The sequence below is a fragment of the Brachypodium distachyon genome, chromosome 2 (assembly GCF_000005505.3).
Source record: "Brachypodium distachyon strain Bd21 chromosome 2, Brachypodium_distachyon_v3.0, whole genome shotgun sequence".
NCBI classification, from domain to species: domain Eukaryota; kingdom Viridiplantae; phylum Streptophyta; class Magnoliopsida; order Poales; family Poaceae; genus Brachypodium; species Brachypodium distachyon.
Window position 1 is genome coordinate 17,720,971 of NC_016132.3, and position 22,827 is coordinate 17,743,797.

Below are 22,827 nucleotides of genomic sequence, written 5' to 3' on the forward strand. Positions count from 1 at the left end.
TTTTCCTCCCTCCACCACTGCATGCGCCGCTGTTCTCCCTCTGCGGCCTCCCCCCGTCGCTGCTCTCCCTCCGTCGCCTCCCTCCGCCGCTGCTCTCCCTCTGCTGCTGCTGCGCCGCTGCTATCCCTCCGCTGTCCCTCGCCGATTGGCGTCCGTGGGCCGCGCCAGAGAACCCTGCTGCCACCCCGTCCGTCGGCATCGGGCCATCGCCGAGAGCATGCTCATCGCCATGGAAAGTCAATCTCGTCTTTCTCTGTTCTCGGGCTTCCATGCCATGGCGTGGGAGATGGGGGTAAGAAACTGACATTTTTTATTCACTCGTGGAGTTTTGGCAACGGAGCAGCTACTTGCTCCGGTTCCAGATATTTTGGTTTTGGCACTAGGTTCACAGTGTTGCTGAATGCCAAATGCCAAATTTACAATTTGACACCTCTACACATTGTGGAGGCCCTTATCTGCCACTATAGATGTCTTATGCCAATCAATCCAGAATTCCAGATGGCTGAATTTGCTAACAAGGCTTTGCTAATGGCCACGTTCTTCGGTCTTGCTCCCATGTTCTTCGGTCTTACTCCCATCAATCGAGATGGCTCAATTTCCTAACTAGGCTTTGGCCCAGCTTAGGTCTTGTTAAATCTTAAAATTACTCGCTGTTCCCTTTTGGCAGGCAAATGCTTCATGGTCACGTTCTTCGAGTGAGTAAATATTGGCTTACTCATTTCATGTTTCGCTTCCAAAGAGGCAGTGTTACTAGCGCAACGTACTCACCTTACTGCTAACGAGACACGGTTCAGGGTCTATATATGCCAGTAATTTTTCACATGAACTTTAATTTTTTAATGTACATGAGCCAGCGTCAGCAAATTACGTAAGTTTCGGAACTTCCAATGCACATAGAAGCTCGAAGCAAACCGGCAACATGAACGAAATTACATAAGTTTCGTAACTATTTCAGGCAGATTGGTTGAAAGCTATTAAATCTCTTTAAAAGGCCCAGAAAAGCAGAGGTGAATTTAATTGTAATACACATGCTCGTCAGAGCTGGTAACAAGTATACACTTATGCTGAGACCCATCACCGAGACTGCACCAACATACAGCGAACTAAACAAGCATTACTGCCAAAATCAAGCACCATACTATTTGGACAGAGGATGGATATTTTGTTTCAAGCATTTCACTAAAGAAAGCATCGGTTAGAATTTACAGAAGTTGGGGCAGGGTAACAAAGATGAAAACGCAGCAGTTTTTTTTTCTCTTGTTTTAATTTTCTGTGGTTGTTTTTTAAAACCTCCATATCCTATTTACGTCGAGGTTGGTATTGTTCTGGTGGAACGCTGGAATGAGATGAAGGTTGTCCCTCCTTATGGGGCAACATATTTAAGAAACTTCCATGCACAGGTTCATCTTCATCCATGCTCTCTGTTTCAATATGAACAAAGGTGAATTGAGTCATGGATATCAATAAATGCTGAGGGGGAACCAATGATACTGGCTGCTGATAGTTACCGAACAGAGTCTTGATAGTTGGCCGCTTTGATTTGGAAGTCTTCTTCTTCAACTCGGCTGTTGCATAAAGCGCCAGACAACTTTCTCAAACTAAAGAGACTATTTATATTCAATAAACAATACGGATAGCGCAAAAAAGAGAGCTAACCAATCCCTGCAACTTCATCATCATTCACAATTTCAAAGTTCTTGTATGTATATCCAACGAAGTTTGCATCCTTGGATGGAAGCATCTGTACAAGAAAAGATTTCGTTGATGCAAGGACTAAATGACCAGCAGAAGTAAACTTAGTTAATGGCATACATTATATTCTTAGGTTAAAGAGGCATGCGGCAAGCACGTATACTTTCTAACGTCCACATTCAACCACTGGTCAAGGTACAGATTTGATTACCTTTTGATGTGAAGAAAATTGAGAAACATAAATAATTGGGTACGCAAGTCCTAACTAGCAAGAAATTAGCACTTCATCGTGAATTCAATCATACCTTTCTCCATGGACCTGACTTAGATGAACTTTGGACTTGTGCTCCAGTCTGCAAAATAGTAAAAAAAATGAGAGAAAATGTTAGTGGAAAAGTGGAAGCATGACAATTTTTACTTTCTATGCAATTATGTAAAATAAAATATCCATGATTTAACTCTCAACATCGTTTATCATGGAAAATATTAAAACTAAAAGTGGCACTGCGAAGAGCACAATTAATTAGAAAAGTAACCAGTTATATCAGAACAAGGAACTAGTTTAACTGTCTGATTAGATCACTAAGCATATGTTTGGTTCATACCAATTTGTACCCTGCCAACACTTGGCTAGCGGAATAAATAAAAAAATTCCTTACGATCATATGATCACATTCCCCTATCAGAAGGTAACAGAGCAGCAATTCACCCACACACATAGTTCTGCACGTACTTGCCGCCCTCGGCTAACAAGAACACACCCAAATCCTACAACATGGAGTTCGCAACACACAAAGTAAGAGCTCTTAGCAAATTACAAACGACAGAACATTTCATGTTGCCTAGTTACTGACTCACAGAGCCAACCATAAAAAAGGTATGCAAGAACAAAACGCTTCACAAAAACTTGCCGTCACGGAACCTTCCAGTTTCAACTTACCTCCTCATCGTCAGGCTAGAGGAATAAATGGCTAGGATTCCTTGGACCCTTGTTGGCCACAATTTTGGCAAAAGTTATGAAGTAAATGCAGGGTAGGTGAGCAAGATTTGATAGGTAGCTAAGAATTTGGCAACCCACCAAGTGAAGGCCAAATCTCATAGGCAACCCAAATTTTGGTAGAGCAAATTTTGGCACCAGCCAAACAAACCCTAAATTTATATAATCACACTGCCCTAGAGACACTGACTAGCAAAGCAGCAAGTTTAGGTACATCATGTGCAGTTTAATCAATTAGAAAGCACAGCAGGAACAAACGCGGTGCCAGCCCCTTCAGCTGAAGAAAACAAAACTAGAAAAGGTGAGGAAATGCAGGCATGCATACAACAGCAGTGCGCCAGTAGGGACTGGGGACAACTACGAAGGTCCCAAAAATCTTGAAAAATTAATGGATGTCAAACATGCCAGATTATATACACAAGTGAACATAGTAAAGGGTAGTGAAGATCGCTTAGCATAACTAAAAATAAAAATACATCCTCTTAAACACAAGTGAAGATCGCTTAGCAGTTTCTATGCGAACTGCAACTGTCAAAAGGTGCGTATTTTACTACTCAGAAATAAACACACAATATTCTGGAAGATCCCTTGTGTTTCCACTGAAGTTCAGGTCGCTTTGATTATTACGAAAACTATCCAAGTGTATGGAGTAGGAAAATATTATTGATGCATATTAGCTAGGGAGTAGACATAGTAGTAGGGGCAGAACATCACCTCCTCAAATTTCTCAAAGTTCTGAGTATCCAACTCGCCATTAACTTCTGGTATGAAAGCAGCTTTCATCTGATACAATTTTTCCCATTGGACACCTCTAAACCATGAATGTGCCTAGAGTGGATGATATGATGGTATCAGTTAAGCAAGTAACTTAGACAAACAAGGGTGTACTTCAGCATAAAACAAGGGGAAGAGACCACACTTTTATTTCATGGGCTCCTTTTGTTCCAAGTCTCTGCTCAACATTACACAGAAGTTTACTGATGAGATCCTTAGTTTCAGGAGAAAGCTTTGCCTCTTCAGGAAACTTCAGGTGACTTCTCCAGTTAACAATCTGCATGAACAAAAGAAAGGTATAAAATGGATTAGATCACATGTTTGTAAAGCTATATGAATACTTTGCATAGCAAAACTTCCTACTGCAGGACACTAGACAAGACACATGCAAATACAGCTTACATAAAACTTCCTACTGCAGGCACTAGACAGCGTAAACTCAAGGTTGTTGCTTGCAATATAACAATATAAATGTTAGCCGTACAGTAGGGAACTGGCAATGAGCTCAAGTGGCCTGCTACAACCATCAGGATCTAGCCACATAATAGTTTACTTACAGGCTCTGTCTCATTTGAATCTAGTAAGAAACTACGCATTGGGTAGGACGAATGCAGCTAATTTCATACATGTGTCCCAAATAGAAAAGAAGAGCCTATGGGAGTAACATACCTTTCTGCAGGTTGACATTGGATCCTCTGAATAAAATGGAGGATAACCAACTAGCATTTCATACATGATGGCACCAAGGGACCACCTGTGAGAAGAAGAAAAAAAACATAATACCAAGAATCCATTAATTAAGTACATAACGCACAAGAAATGAGAAAATAGGACGTTTACTGGCTAAAGAAAAAAGAATTACAAGATAAGAAACCTAACCAGTCACATTCCATTCCATATCCTTTCTTCAATAGAACCTCTGGAGCAATGTAATCAGGGGTACCAACTGTTGAATACGCCTGAGTGGGTATAACGAACATGTTAGTCATGCTCATGTGCATATTCACTGGTACATGGCAAAACGGAGACCAAAGGGAAGGAACAGGCAGACAAAAATCCCACATAAGAAAAACAATAGTTTATCAATACAAGAACTACCATAATGCATCATGTACACAATCCACTAGATGTTCAAAACTTAGGAAGAAAACAAGGTAGGGACATGGGTCTACTTGGTTTATGAGGACATATCTAGTGCTACGACCTTGGGTGCTATCATTCTCCCAAGCTACAGCAGCGCAATAAAAAAAAGTCATGGAATCTTGCCCCAAAAATTAAGTAGATTGACACAGGTAACATGAACAATGTTGCAACATTTTTGGCTCTAAATTTTATTACACGAGAAGCGAACAAAAAAAACATTTGTGAATCATGAATAGTAGCATAATTGAATACGGTGCTATTAAGTATTAACTTCTGGATTCTTGTTAGTTTTTATGTGTGTGAACTGGACTTGTGAGTTGAAATTTTCGAGTCGATATATTTTGTGACAAGTCCACACAATTTTCTTGGGAAAATTTGTGTGGCCTTTTGGTTTTGCAGTCATGGTCTGGAAGCAAAGTAGAACCCGAGCCATGAGAGCACTAGATACGTTTCTCTTGGTTTGATGCCCTAAGTTGGCAGGCTAACATTGACAAATTTCGGCAAGGCACTTTAGGATAGCGATTGCTTCTCTACCAACAAGTGAGACAAGATATTGGCTTTCCAATTCTTGTCAACATCTCCTGGAGCCAAAACAATTTGAGGCCAAGTTTCTTGGGCTTGCTAACGCTTTGACAAGACAAAAGGGGCATCAAACCAACCATGCAGACTAGTGTGCTATGAACATGTACATATCAACGTAAATACATGGCATCATAACATGCGAATACTGTTTCCCAACCATCAATAAGTCGACTCAACTTGAGATGTGTTATTGTGTTACTTACCAACATCCGCCGGTTCTTTTGCCAATGTGACAATTGCTCCTGCTGTGTACGCTTCGGAGCAGAAGAGTTAGTTAACCGACTCGTGTTATCAGGTAAAGGCTTGGCACCTTTTCCAGATGTATAATCTGGCTCATTCAAATTTGGAAAATTACTACTATCCAAAGGTTTACATAAGCCGAAGTCAGAAAGCTTCAAGTGACCACTGAGATCTAACAATAGATTATCTGGCTTGATATCTCTGACAAAACAAACACAAAGATACATATTAGTATCGAATCAACAAAATTATTAAAAGAACCAAGAGAACAGTTACACAATACCGATGAATGTAGTTGTGCTTATGAATGGATTCTATTGCCAGTACAGTTTCTGCGATGTAAAATTTGGCTTCTTCTTCTGTTAGTGTGTCCTTGCGCATGAGTAAAGTCATCATGTCACCACCAGGAAGGTACTCCATGATGAGATATAAGTACTCATCATCTTGAAAAGAATAGTAAAGCTTGACTATGTAAGCACTATCAACTTCTGCAAGAAGGTTTCTTTCAGCTTTGACATGTTCAACCTGAAATATGTTTAAACGTGTCACGATGTCAGAGGACAGGACATAAACTAGAAATGATAAAAACAAAACAAAAAAAACTGATGGACCGTACATGGTACCTGGCCCCTACGAAGCATTTCAGACTTCTTGAGCTTTTTCATTGCATATACACTTTTAGAGGTTTTCTCTCTACAAAGACGCACCTGCATACAATTTAAAGCAAATTAAACATGATGTGCATGACAATGACCTCAAAAGTACAAATAATTGGTGATGGTCACTTTCTACATGTGTACTTCATAACAGGTTAACACTGCATACAATTTTTAAGGTCAATCTAGCAGCCGAAAACAAAGTCGCCAATAACTGAGATAAAAGAAAAACAAGATAGTAGCAAATAATGGAAGTGGTCTGTAATAGACAGGTGAACTATACTAAGCAGGGATATAATTCTCATGTTCTCTTGTTAAAAAAATAAGAAAGCAAGAGCCATGTATAAGAGATCTGTTATGGTACTCACCAAATATAGATATAGAATGTTCAAGAAATTCTATGTCAAGTGACAGATATAGAAGATGGGAGCATGGAGTAGCTCTATTTCAAATCACATAAGAGATCATATTTATAGTTTAAAGGCTACTATGAGCAATAATATCAAGCCCAACAATGATATGTCTGAACCTACCATTGACCGGCAAGATTTAGAAGGCCAATAAATCATGTCATGTAATGAGGTTAGGCAAACAAATAAACAATGGAGACCAAGATGACAGGTACCTCTCCAAATGCACCTCTTCCAATAATTGTCAAAAGTTCAAAATCTTCAACCCCCATCTTGTGTCTCTGCAAACGCATGTACTCCGTCTCCTTTTTCTCCAAATGTTTCAGAATGTTATTCTGCTCTTCTACAGGAACTTCAGCATCTTGCAATTTCCTCTCCAGCATCCAGCGCCTGAAAGTAGACCAGAAAACAGAAACGTATAAAGACAAAGTTGTAGCCAGTGAATACTGAATAGTCCTCAAACAGAAGTGTTGCAAAAAAAAAATATGCCTAGCGAGTAATGCGGATAAAGGTTCAACATGAGAATGGAAGAAGCTACTCGACGCAGGAATCAGAAACGAACAGTGAATTTAGTACATAAAACCTGAAAACCAATTCACGAATCATATCAGGTATTGAGTTAAATATTGCCTAAGCCGCTTGCGCCGCTCACCTTAATGGATGGACTTCCTATTTTGGGCAATGACAAGGCCCTGACATCTTGTACTAAGGACTTCCTCTTAATTACCTGAATCGGTGTTTAGAAAAACTGACATGGCATGCATCGTGTGTTATTGAGCATCCTGCTTGATAACAGCAACAAAGAGGGTTCTTGTCGTTTTCCTATTTTATTGCGTGCTAATAATTTAAGTCATATTTACTTGATGGAGTCAAGTACATAAATTCGCAGGTAAAGCAGGCAAAGGTACTTGAGAATTTAAGTCTAGTAGATCACCTCTCTTTCCTATCTTGCAGGGACTTCATCTGGGTCTTGTAGTGGTTCTCAATGTACTGTTTTGCCGCTGCAACCTTCTGTTTCGTCGCGCTAGAAGGCGCATCATCCATCGGGGGTTTCCCAGGATCCTTCCCATGGCTGGCAGGCACCGCTGGACTCTTTGATTTGTCCCGTGGCTGGAACTTCTGGAACCAACTTCTGGCGGAATCCATTTCCCCTCACAATGGTGCCATCTCTGGAAGCAGAGAGCCTCTTATATTGACCAACCCAGTAGCCGCCCACAGGCCAAAGGACACAGCCCACAGGACCTCTGAAACGGTCAAGCCGCTGCAAATGGATCAGATATCCAAATCGGCACCTTCTCCGTGGAACCCGATGCTGGGGACGGTGCCTCTATCTGAAAATTATAGAAAATTATTTACAGTCAGAATCGCTCGTGTCATGTTGCCATCCATAGCACGATTACAACAGGAAGGGAACGGTCAATAAAATCCTTCCAAGTCTCTGCTATTTTCGGACACGCCATAAAAATCCACGCCAGCTGGTTGAATTCCATCGAGGAGTAGCTAAAGCAAACGTTACGAACCACGAAGGGCGCTTAAGATCTCAATTTCCAGCCGAAAAACACCCCCCAAAAAGCCCTCAAAATACCGCATTCCGGCACAGAGACTCATGATTTTTAAAGGAAACGGATTCTCACAATTTGACCCAGAAATCGCATTGCCGCCGCGCGAGATCCCCAGAAATCACAGAACGAAGAGCGGCACCAAAAACCTATCAACTCCCCCAAAAAAACGCCCAGCCAACTCCCAAACTCACAACGCTCAAAACCACGAACCATGTCGGAGAGAAACCACCAATTCGCCACCGGAAATCCCACCCAAAAAAACCCCACTCCCGACAACTCCCGACAGACTAGTCCAAGGCAGAAGACAGCGCGTGTGGAGGGGCCGAAACCACCGGCCAGGTCGGGCGCCCATGACGGATCAGCGGAAACGGCGCTCACCTCGGGCCCGGTCGGCGGCGGGGGGGCGGACCCGGAGCGGATCTCGGCGGCGATTGGAGCAAAAGGTAGAGAGGGGGGAGAACTCTTGCAGTCGCCTTTTTTTTTCCTCCCCTCCGGGTAGGTTGTCTTTTTCGTGGGCAAAGGCAAAGCGCGTGTGAAGGAAGAGGGATAGATAGAAGGGAAAAAAAAAAGATGACGGTGAGAGAGAGAGAGAGGTGTGTAGGAGGGAGCTCTTTGGCTTTTGACTCGCCGAAACGAAACTTCCTCGTGCCTTCTCTTCCTTCGAGTTTCAACTGGGAGAAGGAGCTGCGCCGGAAGGAAAGAGTAAAGGACCCCACCTGTCGGACGAGCACAACGCGGGACTACTCTACCCCCAGGCTATAAAAACCACTCCATCAATCCGTTCGTTCCGCCCGCGATGCCGCTTTTATTTATTCAATTCAATTTGGAATGGGGAATTTTTTTTTGGAAGGGGGAATTGATGGAGTTCCATTTGTTGGATTGCTGGGATACGCTGCCTGCCGCGTCCGTCCGTACGGGCGGGCGGCTTCCACGGTTTTATTACGACAGTGACAAAATGCATCCGATAGTTTTAGCACATCTTGACTTTTAGGGTACCTTTGATTTGTAGGATTGGAAAAAGCAAAGTAATAGGAAAAATGTAAAATTCCAATGTCATGTTCATTTGATCCCTATAGAATTTTGTTTTTTCATCAAAGTTTGTTTGATTGGACCAAGGTTGGAGTGAATTTTTCCTATGGAATGTAATACAAATGACTTCTTAGGAAAAATTCTTATAGGGTTTAATGCTACGAATCAAACGACCAACCTAGAAATATTCCTAAGGATTTCAAGACTTCAAAATTCCTATGGAAATCCTTTGAATCAAAGGAGACCTTAGTCGGCGAAAAAACATCAAACTCGGCGATTCTATCGAAATTTTATTAAAACTAACTTAATCGTGGCACTTTAGAATTTGTGTGTACCTTCGTCAGCTTAAAAATAGCATTTAAAGAGATATCCGACGGAAAATGATATATATTTTTTCTTGTTGCAACGTAAGACCTATCTCGTAAGAAAGATGCGACGCAAAATATGTAAAATTGCAACTTTTCTGGGCTGTTTCTGGTTCTCACGGTACGTCATTTCGTATTTTTGGTCTTTTTCCTTGTTGATTCATCGACGGAGAAACAGTTATACAGCTTGTCTTGTAAGGGGTATGACCCCGGCCATGGTACATTCAATGATTTTAGGTTCTCACCGTTTGAAATGGGTGGCTCATGCGGCTTTTCAAAACACCATAATCGCCTGACCAGGCGACCAGTTGTCAACAGAGAGACGCGATTAGCGTTGCAAATGATGATCACTCAAGTGGCAAAGTAAGGGCCAGTTCTTTCAGGCTTTCTGAACCGGCTTCTCCGAGAAGCTGTCCTACACGTGCTTGTTGAGGCAAGGCTGCCTTGACGTCTTTTGCTTCGGCTCTAATTTGTCCTTATCTTATATCTCCATTCGGTAGCATTCCCACGTTACCACCACAAGAGATTAACATTATCTCCTTGTCCAAGGTTGACATCATTTGCCGACACTGTCATAATATGTGCCCCATCCAACATCCTGGTTGAAGTCTGGTTCGTATAGGAAAGCGCAACACCAATGGTCTTAGTATGCGAACCTTTTACAAGCAATGTGTGTCAATCTACAACCACAGTACACTGACTACGAATGTGTATTCATCGTCTGGACATCCATTGGAGAGATTAGCAGTAAATCATCATTGATAGAACCATAGATTCACCATCGGGGTTTGACCCTCGACTCCACCTCCACTTGTTTGTTTGTGTCCATCCAAGCCTGATTCCAAAGTTGGAATTGATATCTATACGTAGTGTTATTGCTCACAAACAAGTCCAAAATCGAAGGTCAGACGAGAGTTGAGCTCAAATCAATGGCATAACTGTGTAGTGACTGGACAATGGCCCACGCATTGCTGCAGAACCGTATTAATACAAATGCATAAATAGATATTTAAAGATAATGAAAACTAATGGGAAATGTAGAAGTATTCTTGATTTACATTTAAAAAAATAGTAGAACTTAAGAAGTATACGTGACCAAATGATGTATAAAAAGAAAAACTTTCCACCAAAAAGGAGTACATGATTGAATTGATGAATTATCATGGTTTGAATTGATAAATTAATGCAAAAATGAAAATAAATACATGCATGGCTTGCATGATTTGATGAGATGGCATGACAATATGCATGTTCGAGCTGCCGAGGTGACATGTTTGAATGCCTACTCCAGTGCAGTGCTCTGTTTAGATATACTAGTAGAAGATTCCATGTGTCATGGTAACGAACACGCGTTTAACTAGTTATACGGTACAGTATGCGATAACCGTAGATTGAAAACTAAGAGTACGATGTGGTGTAGCGGCCCATATTTAAAGCGAGCCAGTCCGCGGGACAATAGACAAGGAAATCAATACCAACCTTCCACTCCCAATTGATGTACTACCAGTCTACCACCAACCTACGTATAGGGCCGCCATACCTATACCACATACTCAACTCACTTGCTGCAAAGAGAGAGCTACGCCGGAGAACGAATCCTAAAAGCCATTTATTTTTGTTCTCATCAGACACTGTTGGGCTTTGGTCAAGAAAAACAAGAAGACCCACACGACAGTGACACGCATGTTCCGAGTCCTAACAACGTGCCACCGGATGCGTGAAACAGAACGCAGCAGAGCAGTTACTTCTGACGCAACATTGCTAGATCCATCAATCCATCACCTGTTCGCTTTCACGGAGCCCCTGCCTCTATCAGCTAGCACCGCCAGTGTGCCACCCCGTACCAGCCAAAGCCATGTTTCACTGCCTCCAGCCGTCCAGCGCGCGGGTGTGCAGAGTGTAGTCGGTACCAATTCCCGTCCCTGTCGTCCCGATGACTTTCGCTTCACCCCATCGTCTCGTCGAGGGCAGGTGCACCCACTGCTGCACACCGCACCGGGCTGCCGGCTGCGGGTACCTCGTGTGCCCGAGACGGGGGTTTTAGGCTTGTTGCTGAAGAGCGGTGCAGAAACAGTCAAGTTGGAGCTTTTGCCGTTTGGCTGATCGCTTCCGTGCACGTCGGGACGGACGTCACGGGCCTGGCCTAAAGTCAAAGCCTGACCCCCAGCTCAAGCGAGATCTCAGCTAACCAAGAAAAAGAAAAACATGGCTCCAGGTACTAGCGCAGTACGTCCGTTCGAGCGGACACGTACACGTTGCATGTTCGTTGTTTTTTCTCGTCGCCCGCGGACGGCACGGTGTATTATCTCTCTGGCTTCCTTATCCACTCCACAAGCCATCTTGAGCCATCCTTTCTTTTTCTTTTTTTCTTCTTTCGCGGACACTCCGTAAGCCATCTTTGATAGGTGCAATCTGCTAGTGTTGGTACATGCCGTAATGCTTTGTTTTTTTTAGGAAAGTAATGTTTAGTTTATAACATACTCCATAGACATACACACGATTCATCGTTCATCTGCCATCCATCGATAAGACAAATTCGGTTGTCAATACTATTCCAACTTCTGTCATCTTAGAAAAAAAATCCCTAGTCATCGTCATTTTTTAAAGAAGTTTCAATCTCAGCGGGTTTCCTCGTCTCTCACGACTGATTTGGCCTTAAGAGACGAGGGTAACCATGGATCAACGTCTGGCATCAAGTTTTGTCACCTTCTTTTGTTAGGTTTTGGTGTGCTTCTCGGTGGCGATAGAGACGCCGTTGTCTAGAAGATTGGTGTTCTGGTTCCTTCATCGTCCTGGTGTAGACGTTGCAATCTATGCCATGAAATCAATGGTTCTCACGGCACGTCGTTTCGTATTTTTGGTCTTTTTCCTTGTTGATTCATCGACGGAGAAACAGTTATACAGCTTGTCTTGTAAGGGGTATGACCCCGGCCATGGTGCATTCAATGATTTTAGGTTCTCACCGTTTGAAGTGGGCGGCTCATGCGGCTTTTCAAAACATCATAATCGCCTGACCAGGCAACCAGATGTCAACAGAGAGACGCGATTAGCGTTGCAAATGATGATCACTCAAGTGGCAAAGTAAGGGCCAGTTCTTTTAGGCTCTCTTAACCGGCTTCTCCGAGAAGCTGTCCTCCCCCAGCTTCCTGGAGAAGTCGTCTAAATTTTAATAGGCTACCAAATTAGATTGGTCTAAACTATTTTAAAAATCTAGCTAAATTTATGATGCGACTTATCCAGAAAGCTAGGTGAGGACAGCTTTTAGAAGAAGCCGGTTCTAGAAGCCGAAAAGAACACGGCCTAAAACCATCAACACACAAATGAACGATATAAAAGTAGATATGTGATAGCACACAAGCCAGCCAAAAAAGTCCGTGTACTTTTATCTTAACACTATATAATCTTTTTTTGTCATTGGGCAATTTATTCACACCAGCACGTCATCTCAATGCAGTACTATATTTCAATTTTCAAATTATTAACTCGAACTATCGTTTTCAGCTAATTTTATTTATTTCTTTATTTTGGTGTCATATTCCGGTCGCTGTTTAATTTCATTTTTGTTTTAAGTCCAAAACTCCAAATACAGAAAGAAGGAAAGGGAAGTAAGCAAGACGGATGGGGGAGCTTCCCATCTCTGTCTCTCTTTCCTTGCTCCCTCAGATCCAAAACCCAAGCGCATCCCCCGAAATCCAAACCCTAGCACACTGCTCGCGCTCGCGCCGCCCGTCGAGATGAGGGGCCTCAGGGCGGACGGCGGCGGCGGTGGCGGCACCTCGTCTTCGTCTTCCACCGCAGGTGATTCCCGTCGCTGGTTCGTGGATTTGCGTTCTGGTGGGCTGTTGTGGAGTTTGATCTGGTTGGTTCTACTTGGGTTCGGCGGTTGAATTTGTGCGGCGAGCGACACACTTTCGCTCTCTGTGACGCGTACTTTTGCTTGTTCCTGCTAAATTTCTTGTTCCTCGCTCGCGGTTTTGGTGGATGGTTTTCACGCGGTATCAATGGAAATCTGTGTTTTTTCTTCTGCAGAGAACTCGCGTTTCGATGCGGCACAGTATTCGTTCTTCGGCAAGGCGCCGCTGGATGGCTTGGAGCTGGGCGGTTTGGTGGACGATGGAGGTGTGGAGTGCTATGGCGGCGGATTTGGTGGGCATGATGATGGGGCTTACCAGTTGTCTCCTGTGGGAGAAGAGGTGCGGCTCTCAGCGATTTTGCATCCGCAAAGCTGGCTTCCTTTCTTCTACGAATTATGTGCACTGATGCTTCATAATGTTTTGATCTTGCTGGTGCTTGCTACATTTGAGTGTGATGAATCATGTGCATTGCATGTTTCGTGTTATTGGTGTGTTCTACTGTTGGGATGTAAAAAAAAAAGAGAGTAATATCTTGTGATTTTGAGTTTGACACACTGATAGGTACAATGCATCGAAGCATCCGGGGCTGTTTGGGAGAGCACTATTGCTTGGTAAAGTTTCAGTATTTACTTCAAAACTAAATATCAAAACTTTACCAACCAATACTAAATAGGCCCTCAAGCATAAGATTGTCGTGAAATCTAACCTAGCGCACAGCCTTTTGTCCCAGAAGGAGAAAGAAGGGGAGAGGGTGGCTGACCAGCATCGACAGCGACCACCGGGGGCTTGCTCTTCTCCCTAATGTTGCTGCTGCCGTAATGAGGAGGAGGCAGGGAGGCTGTGTGTGTGTGTGTGTGTGCGTGGGGTTTTTGGGAGGCTAGGGCTGCTACCCCTTTGTACTTTATATACGCCCTTAATTTGGGGAGTTTTCACTGCAAGAGATCTGCTCCTCTTGTTTTAATTGGGAGTGCATCTGAATTATTATGATGATAAATTATATGCTGAATTGCATCCCTAAAGGTGCAACTGTGGAGTTAGAATTATGTATGTATGTTGGTTAAGAAGATCTAGAAATTTTGATGTTTCTAACTCGTTAGGATCGAACAAGATTGAAATATCTGATTAATGTCAACTATGAATGTTCTTTTCAGAATGATGAAGTAGTGAGAATGGTAACTACTTTATAAATTTGTTTTCCTGTTAGCCTTCTGATGGCCCCATGTTTGGGATCTGAGTTAGGCCACTCCAATTTTGATTCTTTTGGTTATCCTATTAGGCCATTGTCAGCTGGAAAAGGCATGATGGATTGTGTTTCGTCTTTGGTTAAATAATTTTCCTTTTTTACATAGTCTGATGCTATAACATGTTAACATCCTCTTTCCTGTTGTATAGTTTTTAGCTTTCATTGCTATGTAAGTCTGTAGCCCAATGTTCTTCACCTTGCTTTACCATGGATTAGGAATCACTAACCAAATGTTACAACCGTAAGTTCTTGTCCTCTGAAAAATGTAAAATCACACACCTTGACCTTTGAGGGATGTTAGTACTAAATCATTCTCTTTTGCACTATGCTCCACCCTGTACACAAACAGGGGCAAAGCTAGAGGAAAAATTGACCAGGTGCACAACATGAAGCTTGTTGCATACAAATGGATCAAGAGCATGCTTATTGTGCTAGTTTATGGTACCATGATGTACTTTACTTCAATAAACCTGGTGCACATAGTAAAATTTTAACACAATTGCTAGTTAAAAAAATTGCAACCTGGTGCATTGCACCAGGGTAAAGCTACGTAGCTACGCCCCTGTACACAAACATGAAACACCCCACTCGCTGTTGCCATCAAGACCAGGATTAGAGTACCCACATCCATCTATTGACCAGATCTGATCAGCAGGTGCAATGTAATGTGAATGTATTATGTGACTATCAGTGACACCTCACAGTATTTGAAGTTGCAAGTGTGAGCTTATTTTGCTCCACTATATTTACTTTTAGTTAGTGTGTAATTGTGTTAGCCTGGCTATATCTAATATACCTGATTGGATAATCTGCAGCTTCTATCCTTGTCTCGAGAACTTGTCGTGTAGCTACTATACTTGTCTGGAGAACTTGTCGAGCTTCTATCTTTTCTCTCATTGCAGTTTCATCACCCCAATATAGCTTTTGTAACTATCAAACCTTCATAATTACTTTCTTGAATGTTTTTCCGCCACTTTCATATTCAATGTTGCCAAATCATTTGAGAATTACTTACTCTGCAAGTCACTTCCTGCCTACTTTGCAACTCTGGTCAATTTTCTTTCAGCATTGCCATCTTGTTGTTGTTGATCCTGTCGTCATGTTCGTTTTATATTTCATGATGGACAGTTGCCTTACTCTTATATTTCTGCAGATCGATTGTATGAGTAACTTGTCTGAAATTGATGATCTTGCAAGCACTTTTGCAAAGGTTAGCAACTTCTTTCACTAACTTGACTACTTGAATTGGTGTCTTATATTTCAAATATTTCATAACTTGGTTTAATACTATCTAATTATCTACCAGTCTTAAAAAATGATTTAGTATGTCCAAGGTGGCCAAAATTATATTCCTAGCAGAGTTCTTTTCCTCAAGTGTTTCATGATTCTTGTTAACATAAGATATAGTCAACTAATATGTCTCGAGCATGAATACCTATCACTGTGTCTAATTTTGAACCCCCAAAACAGTTTTTTTAAGGTTGTTGGAGTACTCTGTTCCAATATATTAAGGGGCGCCCCCCTCCAATACAGTTTTAGCAATTCACATAAAAGTGGATAAGTCACTATAATCTCAGATTTATTTGGTCACATAGGTTCAATATATGGCATGAAGCCTGGAATTACATTTTTAACATAAGAAGCACTTAAGTTTAAATATGCTAATATTTTGATCATAAATTCAATCATATAGTACTCTAGAGATCTCTAGACCCTGGCATCACTAACTGTCCGCTGTTCTTTTTATTTTCCTTTTCATTTACTATTATGGAATGCATACTGAGAAAAAAAAATCCTTTTCTTCAGTTGAACCGAAGTATTAGCGGAACAAGAAATCGTGGTGTTATTGGTGATAGACGATCAATTTCCAGGGAAAGTAAGTAACATTTCTTCCCCCAGTTACTACTGAAGCAGAAGCTTAACACTAGAAGAGCTTATCTATGTCACATGGAGTCTAAAACATAAGTAAAGTTAACATTGTACCCTAATAACCATATTGAGACATGTTTAATAGGAAAGAATAACAATCAAGTCTAAAATGTTATCCATATAAGTACATGAGAATTATCAATTATTTGTTCTTAAACGTGCCTGTGTTCCTGAGCAAAATACCATGTTTCTTCAGGTTCATTGACTAATGACTGGGTTCCGGAAGCAGACTTCCCCAATTGGGTAGATCCGGATATGCTCAACAACGATGAATTTCAGGACAGCAAACAACTGTGTGCTCAGCCACAGTATTTACCTCAGTTCGGAGAGTCGAAACCATTGAGCAGAACATCTTCCTATCCCCTGGAACCACTACAGCACCGCTCCAGTGAACCTATCCTTGGGCATATATCTCCTTCGTTTACATCCTATCCCCCGCCAGGTGGTGGTGGACTATCCTATCCTGCACAAGGTCTTACACGCCACTCAAGCATTCCTTCACCTGGCGCTGGTCACCAAATGGGTTCTCCAAGTTCATCACTTTCTGGTTCTCCATATAATATGACTAGTGTACCTCATGGACTGCGATATGGACGAAGCATGTCTTACACTGCTGCAGATCTATCAGCAAACAACTTCCTGCAAAATGAATGGCCAAATCAAGCTGGTCCCCATACTTTTGAGCATTTTAATCAACGGCCCGGTTTATTGCAGCAACAGTTATCATTTCCGGGGAGTTCGATGTCTTCATTGCTATTTTCTCAGCAGCAGCAGAGATCGCCACTAGTCCCGCCATCCCATCACAATTACCTAAACATGCAGCCTCAGTTCTATCACCATCATTCTCCAGAAATGATAGGCAAGTTTGATCATGTTCCTAATTTGCCTTCACCAAGAGACAAGAGATCAAGGTCAGGAAGAGGAAAACACAGCATACGCTTTTCTCAACAACCTTCTGATGCAGCTGGTCAGAATGTTGATAATGGAGGAATAAAGTTCAGATCGAAATATATGTCTTCCGAAGAGATAGAGAGTATTTTAAGAATGCAGCACTCCACAAGTCGCAGTGATCCGTACATCGATGACTATTACCACCAAGCTTGTATAGCCAAAAGATCTGCCAGTTCTCAGCAGAAGATCAACTTCTCCCCCATGTCAATAAAAGACTTCCCATCAAAGTCCCGGTCTGGTGGTGATCAACATTCATATCTACAGGTTGATGCTGTTGGAAGAGTATCGTTCTCTTCCATACGTAGGCCTCGCCCTCTTCTCGAAGTAGATATTCCTGCATCTGGTGATCACAAGTCATCTGCGAGGCCACTGGAGAAAGAGCCAATGCTGGCAGCCAGAATTACTGTTGAAGATGGTATATGTCTTCTTCTAAATGTAAATGATATTGACCGCTTCTTGCAGTCTAGCCAGGCGCAGGACAGCAGCTTCCAACTGAGGCGAAGGCTTAAGGTCCTCCTTGAAGGCTTAGCTACATCACTCGAGCTTGTGGACCCTTTTGGCCCAAACAAACCTGGCGATTCATCTGGATTGGCCCCTACGGATGACCTTATTTTTCTCCGCATTGTTTCTCTTCCGAAAGGACGTAAGCTTTTGGCACGTTATCTTCGACTTCTTGTCCCTGGAAGTGAGCTGACCCGGATAGTGTGCATGGCTATCTTTCGACATCTTAGGAGCTTGTTTGGGGGTTTAGCGTCAGATTCTGGTGCTGCAGAAACAACAGTTGGTCTTGCCAAGACTGTTTCCTCGTGCGTGCAACATATGGAACTAAGCGCCCTCAGCGCGTGCCTCACTGCTGTTGTCTGCTCATCGCAACAGCCACCTCTCCGCCCTTTTGGCAGCTCTGCTGGTGATGGGGCTTCTCTAATCATCAAATCAGTACTGGATAGAGCAACTGAACTGTTAGCTGATCCTCATTCTGCAGCCGACTACAGCAGATCAACTCGTTCTCTTTGGCAGGCATCATTTGATGCTTTCTTTGGACTTCTGACAAAATACTGTGACAGCAAGTATGGAAGTATTCTGCAGATGTTCAGCATGCAGGGATCCAATTCTACGGCTAGATCTGAAGCCTCAAAGGCAGTTAGCAGGGAGATGCCTGTTGAACTGCTCCGTGCAAGCCTTCCACATACCAATGAACAGCAACGCCAGATGCTTCTTGGCTTTGCTCGGAAATCCATGCCTGTAACTGGTTTTAACCATTCCGGGACGAGCAGTGGGCATTTTACTTCTGAATCTGTTGCCGGTTAACGCTACTGAAGAGCCTCAAGTGGTCGTTCATTGCGTAAACCATATGTGCAGCTTGTCTTCAGCTGGAGATTATATTTGGAGGCACAAGATGCGAGCTTGGGGAAGTCCCATTGGCTCGATGAAGCGAGCATTCGCCAGACTTTGACCGTGTCTAGGATCAAAATTAATTTATAGAATCGACTTTCCCCTTCATGTGGGCTATGAATCTTTAATAGATTATGCATGTATGTATCCTGTTGTAACTCTGTGCAGTGATGAACCAGTCACCTCTTTGGAGGAAACCTAGTTTAACCTGTATCTCCCCCAGTGAAGAAGCTAGCGGGTAGCAATGGCTGTACAAGTACAACTTCTATAGCCATTTTGTGTTTGTTCCTTGGTGGGGTTTGATGCCATCTGGTGAGTTGTGACAGTGTTAGATCTCAGTTTACTTTATTCCGAGACTTTGGTGAGATGTTTATGTTTCATGGCTAAATATAATCTTGCGTGCTCCAGGATTTGTGAGTTTATGTTTCTCTTTTCTTGGCCTAATTTACGAGCTTGGTATGGTTCATGCCTTCTTTCGTTGTGTGGTAGAACGGACCTTTTGTCAGAACCCTACCAGGTATCTGCAGACAGCCTGAAAAAAGTGACCGTGGCGGCTTCAGTTAACAAACTGCTCAGATGCAAAGCGGCAACTTTTGTCACCAGGGACGGTCCAGATAGATCAACGTCACCCTACTGTCACGGTTTCTTACTGGCCTTATACGCCGCCCGATCTAATCATCAGTACGTCCGTTTCATGTTGAAATATTACATGTATCTAGACACTTTTTAAAAATAGATGTATCAAATTTTTATCAAATTTGATCCAAGAATTATGAAACGGAGGGAATAGCATAGAACTTTAGGGTCTTCTTGTTTCAAAGGACATCTATAGAATTTCTTTAGGAAATTGAAATCATTAGAATTTTTCCTGTGTGACTCAACTGATTTGGAGGATCAAATTTTATTGGAATTTTCCTCAAGTATTCATTTGCGCTACCTTTTGTAGAATTTTTTTATCCCCTCCAACCTATTGAAAAATAGATCTTATTTTACATCTGATTTAATTAAATAAACTTCGGTGCAAATAAATCCTGCACAAATAAGATGGATATATGATATCGCAATTCTGTTTTTTCAGACCTTGTGAAAAGAGAGGCCCTCTCTAGAGTTCTTTCTCTCTTGTTATCCTCCAAACCCTACGATTAATCGTGAGGATCGATGCGCTATATCCGTTGCAACTCGGGCCGGCCTTACACCTTTCGACCTTTGTTCATGGAAATTTGCATGTGCAAGTGTACGATTATGTTTGGTTAGACTTAACTTGTAGCTTTTTTTAACGAGAAAATAATGTATAGCTAGCTTAGCCAAAGCTAAACACTTTTAGTTAACTTGTATTCCCTCTGATACATAATAAGTGTCATTGATTTAGTACAGCTTTTATACTAAATCAGCGACACTTATTATGAATCGGAGTAGTTTTTATATTTGGTTTAGCCAAAGCCGGTCACCTTTGGCTTACTTTTAATAAGTGTCGTTGATTGTGGTTTTTTTTGTGGCAACTTCAAATTGCAAATTCCAATTTCTTGAAAGTGCGGCGATTGCTGATGTTATGACTCTTTGAGATTGTTTGGTTTTGGCAGAGTCAATTGGTTGCAACCGTGTAATGATTTACTCCCTCCGTCCTATACTAAGTGACGAAATATTACATGTACCTAGACATTTTTTGTGTATAGATACATCCATATTTTAGCAAATTTAAGACATTTAATATGAAACGGAGGGAGTATTCTAGTTGTGTGGAAATCATCAATGTGATGAAAGATGACGGTTATACTTATGGACCTGCGGCAGTGATTTATGAAGATTGTCTTTTTCTTAGAGTTTCCAGTATGTAATTTTTGAACATTTTCCTAGGGAGGCTATTTTGCTAGTAGAGCAGAGGGAGGGGCCCAGAATTGTATCCGGCAGGATGAGCCTCCTGATTTTCACCTACTCCCTCCTCCGATTCTAAATTGTTGTCGAAATCTAGACGTTTTTTAAAAACAGATACATCCATATTTGGGTAAATTTGATTCTAAAATTTAGGATAAGAGGAAGTAACATTTATAAAACGGAGTGAGTAACTACTCCCTCCGATTCTAAATTCTTGTCTCAAATTTGCCCAAATATGGATGCATCTATTCATAAAAAGTGTCTAGATACATGTAATATTCCGACAACAATTTAAAATCAGAGGTAGTATTTTTGAAACGCGATAAAATCCTCCAGATGGCTTTCCTAAAAAAACAGTGAGGGCTTGTTTGGCACTAGTGTTTTTTTTGGTGTTTTCTAAGATATTATCCATTTCAAATTAAAAAACACTAAAAACCCAAATGATTGATTGGTAGAAAGGGACAAAGAAAGAGCTACACGCCCGAGAACGTAGTATCCTAAAAGCCATTTATTTTTGTTCTCAGGCACCGTTGGCCGTTGGCCAAGAACAAAAAGAAGACCCACATGACAGTGACACGCATGTTCCGAGTCCCAACAACCTGCCACCGGATGCGTGAAACGGAACGCAGCAGCGCAGTTACATGCATGCTTCCGACCCAACATTGCAATTTTGCAAACCATCACCGGTTCGCTTTCACGGAGTCCCTGCCTCTCTCAGGGCTCAGCTACCAATTGTCCAATTCACATCCGTTTCCATCGTCGAGTCTTTCGCTTCACCCCATCGTCTCGTCGGGGCAGGTGCACCCACCGCTGTACAACGAGGGGCAGCTTGTTGAAGAGCCATGGAGCAGCAGAGTCAGGTGATCGCTTTCCTGCAGCGTCATGACGAACCTGGCCTAAAGTCAAAACCTGACCCCTATCAGCCCAAGGTAAACCAGTTATTTATTTTTCCGTTGAGAACGGCACGGTGCATCCGTCTCTCCCTTTCGTGTTCACTCTACAAGCCAAGGAGGCAGCCAGCCATCCTTCTTGTTGGGAGTTGGGACACTCCGTAAGCCATCTTGACAGCTGCAATCAGTCAGAGTGAGTCACTGAAACGACGTTTTCTTTACCAGCAAAACACTCATGCGCTTCTACGGAAATTAGACTGTTTGCTGTATAGACAAAATAGACTAAAATTATATATTACCGACACTTGCTCCTAATTTTATGTTAGCTTTTGGTTGTAAACATCGTTACCATCTTTGTCTATTACAATAAATTTATAGACTTATTGTTTAAATTAATGAGATGAGGTTTTTTTAATAGTATAAAGAGATGATGAGATGATGGACCGCCGTTGACAATTAGCTCTTTTATAAGAGTAAAGACAACGTACTACTACTCCATACACACGATTCATGTTTCATCATTCATCTACCATGCACCGTCAAGACAAAGTTCGTCTGCGAAATATAGCAACCAAATAGTCTGATGATCTCAGTCATATGATCTCAGTCATATATTACTACAACTGATTCTGTCACTTCTATTTCTCTACGGGCAGACCAAATTTGATCCTGAAATTATTCACATGATAAATGAATAATATGTCTATGTTGTCATTTTTTTTTCTCTTCAGATTTTCCATGACTTGTCAAATTCATCTAATTCCAGCCAGATCGCATGGATCTTCAACTGAAGGTGGAGATTGCATGCTAGCTAATTCCATGTGCTTTCCGTCGTTTACCATGTGTAGCTCTGATATAAGGGTGAAGCTGCACCTAGCGGGAGTGCATGAGCATCGGGTTCAAACTCAACCAAAGGTAGTCAAAATCACAAAACTCTGTTGTAATTTATCAGTTTCAGTAATATAAAAATTGGAGCTGGGCCCTCATGCCTTCAAAGAAACAATTGGTTTAATATACAACAGTCAGAAAAGCTCCATTCTAACGAAACAATGATCGGTTAAAAAAAAACGAAACAATGTTGGCCGGTGCGTGTGACCACGTCCTAAGACACGCGCATTTTTTTCTCATATGCTTAGCAAGTTAGCAAGACCCTTTCTACCACCGAATTAGCCTTTCCTTCCTTTGGATTCTTCAAAAACTTACAAGTCCATGTTAGGCTCGTGAGGGCGTGAGGCTAGAAAATATC

The 22,827-nt window shown here is 42.0% G+C and overlaps 2 protein-coding genes across 3 annotated transcripts; one reads left to right on the forward strand and one right to left on the reverse strand.

Moving 5' to 3' along the window:
* Positions 1-960: 960 nt before the first annotated feature.
* On the reverse strand, positions 961-8,601 carry LOC100840725 (serine/threonine-protein kinase tricorner). Of its 2 annotated transcripts, XM_010232886.3 has the most exons (14): positions 8,435-8,598; positions 7,429-7,825; positions 6,710-6,884; positions 6,052-6,135; positions 5,712-5,953; positions 5,392-5,629; positions 4,343-4,422; positions 4,133-4,217; positions 3,609-3,740; positions 3,404-3,517; positions 1,998-2,045; positions 1,657-1,741; positions 1,509-1,565; positions 961-1,421 (listed from the first exon to the last, which is right to left on the reverse strand). In XM_010232886.3, exons 2-14 carry the CDS (start codon positions 7,638-7,640, stop codon positions 1,300-1,302), a joined length of 1,674 nt encoding a protein of 557 aa, XP_010231188.1. In that variant the 5' UTR covers positions 7,641-7,825; positions 8,435-8,598; the 3' UTR covers positions 961-1,299. The 2 variants fall into 2 exon arrangements, 1 of the variants encoding a protein (XP_010231188.1); XR_002963496.1 differs by lacking the exons at positions 961-1,421; positions 1,509-1,565 and adding an exon at positions 2,298-2,460 and having other exon boundaries at positions 1,651-1,741; positions 8,435-8,601.
* Positions 8,602-11,648: 3,047 nt separating this feature from the next.
* Positions 11,649-19,241, forward strand: LOC100841028 (protein PAT1 homolog 1). The gene is made up of 6 exons (XM_003568086.4): positions 11,649-11,665; positions 13,021-13,248; positions 13,480-13,643; positions 15,701-15,757; positions 16,354-16,423; positions 16,673-19,241. Exons 1-6 carry the CDS (start codon positions 11,656-11,658, stop codon positions 18,733-18,735), a joined length of 2,592 nt encoding a protein of 863 aa, XP_003568134.2. The 5' UTR covers positions 11,649-11,655; the 3' UTR covers positions 18,736-19,241.
* The last annotated feature ends 3,586 nt before the right edge of the window (positions 19,242-22,827 follow it).

Bases quoted from the DNA above. Each gene is read 5' to 3' on its own strand.
- LOC100840725 (XM_010232886.3), bottom strand. From the start codon at position 7,640: ATGGATTCCGCCAGAAGTTGGTTCCAGAAGTTCCAGCCACGGGACAAA. The intron at 6,885-7,428 runs GTGATCTACTAG...GTCTACTTTCAG, and splicing joins CTGCAAGATAGGAAAGAGAG to GCGCTGGATGCTGGAGAGGA. The intron at 3,518-3,608 runs GTGTGGTCTCTT...CATCCACTCTAG, and splicing joins AAGGAGCCCATGAAATAAAA to GCACATTCATGGTTTAGAGG.
- LOC100841028 (XM_003568086.4), top strand. The intron at 13,249-13,479 runs GTGATTCCCGTC...TTTCTTCTGCAG, and splicing joins GTCTTCGTCTTCCACCGCAG to AGAACTCGCGTTTCGATGCG. The intron at 16,424-16,672 runs GTAAGTAACATT...ATGTTTCTTCAG, and splicing joins ACGATCAATTTCCAGGGAAA to GTTCATTGACTAATGACTGG.